Here is a 12060-nt window from a genome sequence, read left to right as displayed (position 1 = left end):
ATTGCTGTGTTGAGATCAAACTGGCTACTGAGCATGGCCAGGGAAGGAGCACAGACTGGCAGAGCAGGAAGGAGCCTGAAACGAAGCAGTAAAATGTGCTTTAGTGATACTGGTGCTGGAAAACTCTCCTGTAGAGCAGCTAATGGAGCACACACAGTGTGCTGGAAGGAAGGCTGGTGCTTCTGTGAGCACACCTGGCAGGCCTTGAACTTCACACACACTGAAAAAATCCCACAACACTGACGACAGCTTCTCAGGGGTGTACATGCTTTTTTATTAATAACGTGGTACCAAGGCATTATTACAAATGCTTGACATCAAGGTGACCAGGATCAAAGGTGTAACCTGGAGACAGGAGGGTTTCAGGACAGTCATACCCCCAAAGCAGCTCACAAGGCTATGGCAGCTTACCTGCTGCCTCTGGAGCCCTGGGAGGAGCAGCAAAGGCAGGAGACATTATTGACATCTTGCTGCAAACATGCTGGAGAGAACAGGAGTTGGAAAAAGGTGATTTTCTTCCAAACTCCTCCTTCTGTTCCATTTAACTGATTGCAAGGTTAGGGAAGGTGGAAGAATGATCTGTAGAATTTTTAATTCATGAGCACTATAGTTTCACAGGGTTTTATAACCAGCAGCCCAGAAATTGCCCTGCCTCAGTGTCCTGAGCTTACAAACACAGCAGCCCCAAGAGGAAAGGCACAGTTTGGGGTTATTCGTGCTGCCCACACTGGGCTAGGTCTGGCACTGCTGTGCAAGCATGGGAATAAAGGACCTGGAGCAGAGGCCCAGAATGTGGAGCCATCCCATAATGACAGTCAGTGACACAGGAAGCTCTGGCTTTTGAGGGAGCCCTTCCCACCTTAGCAAATGTAGAAGGCCACGCCAAAGGATCTACAGAATGGCTAAGCAAAGACATCTGGAGTAACAAATGTAGTCTGGGAAGAATTCATGACATGGCAAAAAGGCAAGTTAGATCCTTCTAAAAAAAATAATCCAAGTGGATTTCAGATTCAAAAGTATTTAAAAAACCTAGTTTTTCTTAAGTACATTGCAGAGATCTGGACTAGCAGGATTTACCTTCATGACACACTTTGTGTGCAGCCATTCAGCACTCACCAGCAGAGTTCTGCATTTACAAAGTCTGTCAGAAGTAAAGCCATTCCCTACATTTGCTTTGGAAAAGTCTCCCCATTCCAAAGATTCAAGATATGTGTATTTCACACACTTGTCTCAGAATAATTATTTATCTCAAAGTTCTTCTTTCGTGCAGCAATTAGTAAAGTTTCTTATTGTTAATGTCTGATTTATCTGAACTGCCAAATACAACAGCCAGCAGATGTATTGGGGCTCACAGGAGAGAGCAGGGAGCAGAACACAGATTCCTGTTCATGTTTCCAAAGGCCTTCTGAAGAGCTGTCACCCCTGCTGCTTGCAGTGCTTTCTTTACTACATTACTGCATCCATGTTGTTCCAACACTTTGTGTGCTTCATCACACATTTTCAAGCTTACATTTCCAAGGCATGGTCTTGGCCACAGACAAGTCTTTGGATGCTGCAGTCTGGAACCAGGTTTAGGGCGCAGAGTCTGGGCTCAGCTGGGCAACCCAGCCGACCTGGTCACGGGGTGACGATGCCCATGGGGGAGCTGGCCCAGTTAGAAACCCTGTGTGTCACACAACAGACCCACTGCAGTGGGGCCACTCTGTCCCCTGCTGGGGGGGCTCCTGAGGCCTGGTGACTGCAGGCTGCCTTTGGGCACTTGGCACATTGCCCCCTCCCCAGTGCAGCATGGGCCCAGCCGTGCAGAGACACCCGAGCTTGCCACTGCAGGGGAATCTGTATTATTTTCAACTGTGTGCTTCTAACTAATCCAACAGCACTTTCAAATAATTTAAGCAAGTGTTATCTTACAGATTTAGAGCAAAATATTGACATATATAATTATTAAGTAAGTAGGGGAAAAGATGAAATATCATGGGAAATTCAAGGTAAGAAAACATAGTGGCAAAATATTAGACTATTTCTCTGCCTCTGAATTCACTCATGACTTGCACAGGATGGATTCTCTTCTTTGCAGAACCTTTTCTGACAGCAGCATAGATTTCTTCTGGCTTCTCTCTTTTAATCAGGGGCTTCTTCTCTGGAGCCTTCATTCTCCACATCACAACTGGATGTCGTGGGCCAGTAGGACTCTGAATCTTGATGATCTTTGTGGATGCAATATAGGACATCTTCACTGTCTGCACCACAGAATTCATTAAGTTTTTGGCAGCCTGAATTAGTGAAGTGACGCTGTCCAGCTGTAATAGGAAACAGAAACACCAGCCTGGAACTCAGTGTGCTTTTAACCACAGTAGGCACAGGAATAAACACCAGTTTAAAAGTAAGACTACCAGAGACTAAACCATAATTCCCACATTTTCCTTTTGTGTGTTTGATCACTGTGCTCATGCTCTGCTCAGATTTATTGTGATGTATGGAAATTCGTGCTGGTGGAATATATAAATGCTTTGGAAGCTAGTGCTAATTGGTTTTTTTCTTTAACAGGAATTCTTAATGCTTGTCTGCAGAGTCCTAGTGCAATTACTACTGATGCAATTACTAATGAAACCAACTTGAAGAAGAGCTGTGAAAATGTGACCCCTTGCTTCCTTTGTTTCAGCACAAGGTAAGGCCTCCAGCTGCTCCTGTCCCATTCCAGTCTCCCACAGGTGCTCAGGAGCAGGGCTGGGATACTCTGAAGTGTCTGGCTCTGGCTCTGTCAAAGCTGCTGAACCTGTTCTCAGCAGCCAAGATTTGTATGGGATATTGAAAGTGGGATAACCCACAGAAATCCCAGTGACTGTGTGGCCTCTCCAGCTGCTTGGAGAGTGCCACCCAAGGGCAGAATGCAGAACAAACAAAGCCCATCACCTTGCTCAGCATCTAGCACAGCCATACCAGTGCCACAGGAGGGGTGTCTTCTGTCACTGCTCATGGACAGGAGCACTGAAGAAGCTCTCCATGGCTGGGATGGAGAAATAGTAGGATTACTCTTCAAAATGGGAGAGCCCTCACACTTCATCTTCTGAACATCCCCTTTGCTGAAACATTTGTGTAAAAGCACTGAAGCCAGTTCACTGAAGGGCTGTGTGTGGGTTTAGCGGCAGAGTGATCCTGTCCTTTGCCATCCGGCCCAAACCCAGAGCCTTGGGCAAGGTACAGATTTACAAATGGGGTTATTAGGAGAGGTTCAAGGACTTCTCCCTTTGCCAGATCAAAAAAATTGATCAGGTGGGAAAGGTGCGTTATTATTGTCTGTCTTCATTCTGATTGTTTAACACAAATACGAATAAGGCAGAAATAGAAAATTCAGCCAAGAGGCTGGATTTAGTTGCAATTTGGAAACACCTCTGAACTGGCAGAAAAATCTTCCAGTTAATACAACAAACACTGCTGCTCTTTGGAAATGAAGAAAAATAATAAAATTAGGATATCTGGTTGAATGCACACATATGTGCGATGGCAAAGTGAAATTATCTCAATTCCCCAAGAAAAGGTGTAAAATCTACCAGATGACCTCTAAAGTTCATTCCGTGCTGCAGCACGTGAACTTTCTAGAAAGGGCTGCCAGTCTCCAGCAGCCACGTGGCGTTTGCAGGGCACTGCTGCCATCAGAGGCAGAGTGCCCCTGGTGCAGGGCACCTCTAGGAGGGTGTGTTTGTTTGGGGACTGGCATGTATGAACTGAATCACGAAGCTGGGCTGCACAGCCCCTCAGCAGCACAGCTGCTGTCACCCACTTCGATGTTAACTTCAATGCACCCCAATGCTGACTTCCAAATTTCAAACTCTTCTTTATACATCTAACACATGTGAAACAAACAATTTCCCAAAGCTGCAGGCTGTGGGGAAGGTTTTGCTCAGAGTTCCTGTCCCACCCTCCCCTGCTGTGCACCCCTTTCCCAGGGAAGCTGCCCTGAGGGGCAGCCCTAGCTCAGGGGCAGATGGAGGGAGGCCATGGCCACACCTCACTGCTGGATACTGTCACACAGTGTTTTCTGGAGCAGGAGGAGACACAGCTTCATAGGAACTTCTTTCTTTTGTGCTAACCTGAGGACTGGTTATACACGCACCTCTGCATGCACACACACACACACACAAAATTTCAATTATCTGTTGCTATCTACAACAGCTGACATCATCATAATCCTGACAGCTTCTTGAAAGTTTTGAGTAACTTTTTTTTCCCCCTACCCTAACAGTCCCTTTTCCAGCACTGGCATAGTAACACCACTATGAAGCTGCTGGGACAAAGAAAAAGATGGTTTTCGTTTTGTGGCAGATGATAATGGGCTTCAGAGGAAGCTTCTTCCCTTAAGTCTCCCAGTGACTGCAATGTGTGTAACTGCTCCACCATTTTAAAGTTGCTGGGTGATAGAGGCATGTGAGGAGGGGTGGCAGGTTGGCCAGTGAATAAATTCTTGTTTGCATGGCAGGGAAAAGGCTTCTTGAAGAAACTGGTAGCATCCAGGAAGGATGCTACAAAACTTCAGCTGTTCTTTATTGTGACTTCAGTGTGTGTAGTGTGGAACATGGAGAATGCTGAGGTGAGCAGTAGAACTCAGCTGGCCTTTCCTCTCCTGTGGAAACAGAACAGTTACCTCCTCCTCCTCCTGCCCCCTGCTGCTTCTTCCTCAAATCGGCTGTGGAACAGTCTAGGGCTCCTTCACCCCACCACTGGGATCAAGAAAACTGCATTTTTATTGTTTTCTAAACTATAATCACAGGTATCTACTATAAGCAGCAAAAAAACTTGAGGCGTGCCTAGTTTTGATGGGGCTCTAATTGAAACCCAGTAGCAGCCATGTCAGCCTCGCAGTGTGACACAGGCTCTGGGAGGGGACACCTGTCCTGCTGGACACCTCCAGCCTTTTAAATGCTGAAGAGCCAAAGCCTGACTCCAAGCCAAACTGCAGAGCTGTTCCAAGTGGCAGAACTCCCCTGCCCCTTGCCACGCCAGAGGAACTGAGCCTCTGCCATAGCATTAAAACTCTGCAGAAGATGCCCTGAGCCACAAAGAGCCGTGCGGGTACCCTGACCCCAGGCTGTGAGAAACAGCTCTGAGTGTCCCCTGCTGCGAGGCAGCGACCTAGGGCCCACCAAGGGTGTTTGACCTGGGGTTCTGCTGCCTTACCTGGGGCTGGGCTGAGTCACAACAGGCACTGAGGTGCAGGGACACTCAGTTACTGCTGCCCTTTAGGCCATCTGCCCACAGCATTGGCTGTGTCCTTCTGTCTACCTATCCCTTCACCTTTCTGATGCATCTCGCATTTGCCTTCTAAAGAGGAAGGTTGTGTTGGGGTGGGGTATTAACTGCATTCAGAATTTTGGAGAAGCTTTTAGATGTTCTTAGATGTGTACTACAGATGGTAACAATCAGGCCATACGTTTCACTTCCTTTTTTTTGGCTTTAGAGAGCAGTTTTTTTTCTACCTCAATGCCAGTAAGACTGTACAGTTTGGTGGAAATCTGTTCTATAAAAACCGATGTACTCAAGAATGTCTTCACTTGGATGATTTTATCTCAGTTATTCAGCAGGCTCTTCAAGGTCTCATATCCAGGAAAACTGAAGAAATGAAACTTGGCATAAATGAAAGCCTGATAAAATATTCATTGAGCATTTAAGTCCATTTCACTTAGAGAGATGTAGCTGCAAACTCTTCAGCGCACAGCAAGCGGTACATAAAGATTCACGGGTAAAACAAACAAACCAACCAACCCCAAACTAAAACCTGTTTTATTTTTGCCTAACTTCACTTTTGCTCTTTCAGCATTTTCTATGGAGATGCGACATCCCAGCCTTCAGATTTTACAGGTCTGACTGAGTAAGTTAAGACAATAATTCATTAAAAGCTTTAGGAAAAACATCCCTTGCCATTTCTCTCCTCACCTCTCCTGTGAGCAATAGTACTTCGCTGCCATTGCAAAAGGAATTCAGAATTATTCTGACCACTGTCATTTCACACTGGGGTGAAACACACATGATACAGAGCAGATGGCAGTGGTTTTGGGGTGGGTAAAAAAAACCCACCCCAAATCAGGCTGGCAGCACTCATGCTGAAATCCACTCTCCCTTCTCCACCACTTTTATTTCTCCTCTGTACTAAGTTCTGAGAGAAGAAAGCAAACTCTCCTCTGAATAACAAAGCTGAAGGGAAAGGTTAGACAACAATTGAATTTTGAAACTTTTTTTTCATTTTGCTTACATGCACTGTATTCTTCTCATTTTGGTAAAGTAATTTAATGTCTTGGCAGTAGTGGCAATCCATTGCTATGAAATGCTGAACATTATAATAACTGATATGGGCAGTTATTTTTACCATTCAGAATAACAAAAAGAATCATGATTTAGAAACTGAAGAAACCCTTGTGCTGTCAAAGTATTTTCTGTTCAGTGCACTAAGAAATGCTTCCACTGTCCCACGTCAGCAGTAGTTGTAAGTGGTGCAGCAGTGAAATACCAGCTCTGCTTACTGCAGGGCACGCAGAGAGGCCAGGCTCCCTCCTGCTCCCATTGCTGGTGTGATGTGCAGGTGCTGTCCCTCTGCCCTAAGGCAGGGACAGACACTTTGTGCCTTGGGGACAAAGCTGTGCAGGCCTGCAGAACAGCACTCCCAAAGTGTTCTGTGTAACCTGGAGTGCCTGCAGCCCCAGCTGGGACACCTGGACTGCTCTGCTGGGAGTGTTCTTGGAGTTCTGCAGGGAACTGTAAGGTTTTGCTGTTTGAGAACAGATGTATTAGTTGGCTGTTGAGAGTATCCCATGTCGTATTTACAGTTCACCCAGATGTAGGTTTTCCATACAGGTGGAAACTGAGAACTGAACACAAATACAGACTTTTTTATCAGTGTTTGAAGTCTGAACTTAAAATTCTTTTGGAAACAAAGTCAGTTATTAAAAATTTATTTTAATTGAAACATAAGGTTCATTATGTCAATTCCTAGAAGCAGATTTCCTTTGGTACACTACACCAAGAGACTAAGACTGAATTTTTATTTCTTTGACAGCTACATCTAAAAGTAACACGAGTTCTACATTTTTGTGGAGAGCAGTGAGTGTCTGAGTACTGCTGCATTTCAGGTAAGGAGTCCTTACTATATTGTGGTTTTGATTTTAATCCTACTTTTTCACTAGGTGTAGCTAATTGCTGTTTTGAATTATTTTATGGTTTTTTCACTAAGGTTGCTATATAAAATAGTCATTTATCCCTTAAGATTAAAAGTAGCAGAACAATCCAAAAAGAGTGAAATCTCCATTGTTGAAGGCACTGGAGTTTTTACTGGGCCTTGGCCAGGATTTTAACACCACTTACTTGCCTGCTTTTCTGAGCCTCCCCTTTTTTCCCACTCAAAGTAGTGTTAACTTCTTTTTAGTGGAAATGGAGATCTTGGTCTAACAGTGGCACCAGAAGACGGGTGTCCAAGAAAGGCACAGCAAAGTTGGAACTGGAAGCACTTGGTTACCTGCCATGTATGCTCATGCAGCTGACAGATGACACAGAACCTGTCACAGATTCAACTCCAGTACAGCTTAGGTGGGAAATGAGCCAAAGGGAACCTTGCCATTGTGATTCTTTTCTCGGGGAACTGTTCCCTCAGTGTTTTGCTCATTTCTGCTTCGCCATGCTCTCACTCTGGGATACTGGAGAGGTTTCATCCCCATGGACGTGGCCTAAGGAAAACAGTTTCACTGCTTGAGTTTCTTTCCAAGGAACTGAGTTTTCCTAGAAACTTGGCTGTTCCATTGGTTATCTATGTTTGTGTGTCCATCCAGTGATGGCACTAAACACCGCAGGGGTGTCTGGAGTCTGTTCCATGTTTTACCCATTTTTCAGGTGGGGAAATTGAATCTAAGGGACTGAAAACTAACCATTACCAGAGTCTGCTTCAGGCTAAGCAGGATTCAAAGAACTGAGTTCTCTAATTAGGCCAGGCCTGTGTCCAAGTTAAATGATAAACAACTTACATTAAGGGCTGCAAAATTGTTCCTGTGCAACACCATAATGGAGCAGATGCTTAGCCAGGCGGATAGCTCAGTCTCTCCCCAATACTGCTGCTTTCACTTCCAGAGAGGATTTTAAAAATCTATTTTTTTTTAAAAACAGGCCCTTGAGAAAAAGAACAGTGGCTTCATATAAATCCTTTCCTTACTGTTGAGGAAGAAATTGAGTGTTTGTTGCAGTAATATTTTACATACACTGAGGCTAAGATCTATAGGACACATCCTGATTTTGCTAATTGCCAGAGTAATTATTACTAGGAAAAGTTAGCTGTCCTTTAGTGTACATTACCAGAAATATTTCCTGCTCCTTTAAATTAGTTTTTCTCAGTAGATGCGGTTTAGAATTAGTAGTAACTGAGCTCTCTGTAAGTGATTGAGAGGAAAATCTATCCCTTGCTTTGCTTCCAAAGGCCCGGATTTCTATATCCACACACCTGTCAGCGTACACTAGGTAAAAGCTAGAAAGGTATAGTGTTAATAAATTAAAAAAAAAAAAAAAAACCAAAAAAAACAGAGTGAAATATTTCTGTCAACTCTCAGCAGAAGAAAACTTGTGTCAGCTCTTGGGGGTTAATGTCAGCTTTTAGAAATTGAGCAGTTCAGTATTTTCACAGTCAAATACTGAAGTAAGTCATTTCGTGCATGCTGTGCAGCCCTACAAGTAACCTTCCCCATCCACTCAAACAGGCTGAACTAAGAGTTCTCAACAAGTACCAAGGAGAAACACCAGCCAGGAGAAGCAAGGTGGCTGAGCACAGAGCTTGGGGGCACAGCTGTGTCAGAGCAGCCACTGTGGATGTGAAGGGCAAAGGGATGCTGTTCCACTGAAGTCACAGTGCACTGAGAGCGGGACAGCGGCACCGAAGGCAGAGGAACGAGCCAGGTACTGCAGTGACTCAAGTGGGCTGTCAGGGCAGCACCTGTTCCAGTGTGATTCCAGTGTGATTTGTTCCTTCCATCCAAGGCCACAGCAAGGCTGTTCTGCCCAGCTCACTTCTCTTCCAGAGGAAAGCACAGGTAGACCCTAAAAGGAGCTGAAAAGCCCTGCTCCCATCTCCTGCCCTGCTGAAGGGGCAGCTCCTCTCCAGCAGCAGCTGAACCCCTTGCAGTGGCGAAGGTGTGGGGCCGTGTGCCAGCTGCCACAGCAGTGCACGCTGGCCAGGACAGCCTTTTCCTGGGCTATGGATATCCAGGCAGTGGGATTGTGTCAGCCAAAGGCCTGGGGGCAGAGACTCTTCCTCTGCATTTTTCTAACTTCTGGCTTACAGCTTTGCCTCTGTGTTTTCACCTGTGGTTCAGCCCTCAAAGCTGGAACACGTTCATTGCAGTGTCATGCTGGAAACTTGTGATTTAACAGGCCTGGGAATCCAGGAAGGGAAATGGATATTTCAGTCCAGCCTTGGAGCATGAAGTTAGACACACATTAAAGCACCTCTGCTAGGCACAAAAGCAACCTGACGTCAGTGTTTAAGTCTGGCTCTTGAGATACCAGCGGGAGGAGCTGAAGATAAATGAGACATTTGCAGGAACAGCAAAGGGAAAGAGCCCTTAGTGCACAGGTAAGGCTAGCCAGACTGGGGTGGGGGGGAAGCTTCTGTTCCAATAGGCAAATTCTGGGATACTGGGACTCTTGAGAGTTTGCTCTTCCAGACCCTTCCTTTTTAAGGCCAAAAACCTTTTTTTTTGGCTTTACCTCTCTTGCCAAGTACAATATAAAATGAAACATAAACATGACTGTAAACAGCACAAAACAGAATTGCCTGACAAAAGTAATGGAACACAATATTAATATGTAAGATATGTTAATTTTCTGCCTTGTGATATAATTCTCTCTAGTTAAAGCCATTGTTGGCAAAACAGCAAACTGGCAAGGTAAGGTGCAAGCCTGTAAGTGAAGTATCAGCTTATCTGCATGAATGAAGGCAATTACTGTCAATCTGCATACTGCAAATGTTACCCCATTATTTTGTGCCTGAAGAGGCACCAGTTTAATTAATAGAAGGAAATGTCCATTTCCTATTTAATCACTCCTAATGAAGACTTAATGAATCCTCACCATTTGGACTTGTGCAGCTTAGAACCTGGCAATGCAAGTACTCACAATATTGGGTGGGCCTATGAAAGACTAAATAGTGAACAAGGAATTTTTAATGAATGAAAATAACAAAACTGCAATGAATGGAGACCGAGAAGGTGATCATCCAAATCTCTTCCTCTCTTTTTCTGTACAGCACCCCCTCTAACCTCTATAATCAGGGGCTGACTAGAAAGAAAGTACTGGAGCTGGGAATGGACAGTGAGAAAGGCAGACTACAAGCATGCGTAGCCTGAAGTCCAAAAGCCACAAAACAAGGAGAACAGTGAGAAGAGCTGCCAGCTGGGAAGTCCACAAAGCATCCCAGCTGCCCCAGGGAAAGTGGACTAATTAACCTCCACTGATACTACAGCCAGGTATGAACTGTAGGTAGGAAACCCGCCCAGGGCAGGGGGGCTGAGCACTGCTGCAGGGCAGACACGGGCACAGGGCACACAGATCAAAAACAGCCAGAGAGGCCTAAGCTGTGTTTATGGCTTCCAACAGTTTTTCATATGCATAATGCTCTTTGTTGTCATTCCATGCTTGCAGCCAGCAGCACCTCCTCCAGTGCAGATCATCATGCAGGTGAGAACAGAGTTTGCTGCTGTCTGAGACACAGCTGCCCTCGTGCCATGGCACTGCCACCCACTGCTCCATGGCAGCATCCAAGGTCCACCTGGAGCACCAGCTTAGGGCTCCTCCAGTTTAGGGCTCCTTGCTCCACCACAGCATCATCCAGAGCTGGTAAGACAGCAACTGTGGCTGCTCTGTTTCAAGACAGTTCTTTCTTTTGCAGGTCTGCAAATCCCTCTCTTCCTCTCAATTGGTCCTTAGCCTTCAAGAGAGGCTGGTTTGGGTTATTTTTTTAATGAACCACTACTCTTTTGAGAAGAAATCTTCCTTGAAGGTGACTTAAACCCAACATCCTTGTGCACCAGTTCTAATGGTTGGAGAAGGCAGGTGTGGGGTGAATGTAAGAGCCATCTCAAAACAGTGCTTTTATGTGTGGATTCCATCAGCTGGTACTCAAAGTGGATTTGTCACTGTGGAAGTTGGTACTGACCCATTTGAACGTGGAAATGTGTCATTTCTCACAGAAGAGGAGCTTCCCCCCTCAGCTTTTGTGCTGCCAGATGCCTGTCCCAGCTCCTGAAGGAGGTGGGAGATGAGGGAGGAACTCTGAGGAGCCAATGCCAGCCAGAGGACCGGGGAGGACATTCCTGCACACACCTACACGGATGCAGCGGGGAGCCCCCAATGGAGAAACCTGTGAGTATGATTATTTCCTAATGCTCTTTCTGGTAGATTTCTTTTCCCATAGCAGATGTTCACCAATCAGAGGATGGATTCAGTTTCAGGTATTTGGAGACTCACAAGTTTTTTACTTAATACACAATAAAACCTTTACTATCTGCAAGGGCTTGCCATCTCCTTTTCTGATTCTTATTCAGACAAGATCAGGACTGAGGAGAATATAAAATACAATCCTATTCCAGCTACAGTTCTGGTTCCTGTATTTTCTAATGGAGTTCTAATATTATTTTCTGGGGAGGGAGAAGGTGGGAAGGAGGAGAAGCACCCCTCTGCTGTCTCACACAGAACTTGTGTTTGTCACTTCTTTAAAGGCCAGCTAACTTAAGAACGTGATCAATTTCTAATGCCCCCACATGCACTTTCAAAACTGGAACTTGCTCCAGCTTTTAAGAAAAGCAATTCAATAACCAGCCAATTCATACCACTAGTCCATTGCTCTCCCTCTCGACCAAGCAATTTATCTGTACAACATAAATCCCACTATTCTTCTAAAACTGAAGCAATTAAAACATAAAGAGTTAAATTAATCCGAAAGGCCATCACTGGTTGGTTGTGCTGCAGTTTCAGAAAACCACACTTTTAATTGCACGGGGGCAGGTGAGCACAGTCAGTCATGAATGGCCTCCC

At 45.2% G+C, this 12060-nt stretch overlaps 1 protein-coding gene across 3 annotated transcripts in view; it reads right to left on the bottom strand.

Moving 5' to 3' along the window:
- Positions 1–253: 253 nt before the first annotated feature.
- CTNNA3 (catenin alpha 3) overlaps positions 254–12060 on the bottom strand; it is a 414675-nt gene continuing 402868 nt past the window's right edge. For all 3 annotated transcript variants that reach the window (XM_041490074.1, XM_041490075.1, XM_041490073.1), the window contains exon 18: positions 254–2300. In XM_041490074.1, coding sequence (XP_041346008.1) covers positions 2013–2300 — 288 coding nt within the window. In that variant the 3' untranslated portion in view covers positions 254–2012. The remainder of the gene's footprint in view (positions 2301–12060) is intronic.

Source organism: Pyrgilauda ruficollis, unplaced genomic scaffold (genome assembly GCF_017590135.1).
Source record: "Pyrgilauda ruficollis isolate IOZ18807 unplaced genomic scaffold, ASM1759013v1 scaffold98, whole genome shotgun sequence".
Lineage (NCBI taxonomy): Eukaryota > Metazoa > Chordata > Aves > Passeriformes > Passeridae > Pyrgilauda > Pyrgilauda ruficollis.
Note: the sequence above shows the minus strand (reverse complement) of the source record. Positions and strands in the feature narration are given on the sequence as shown.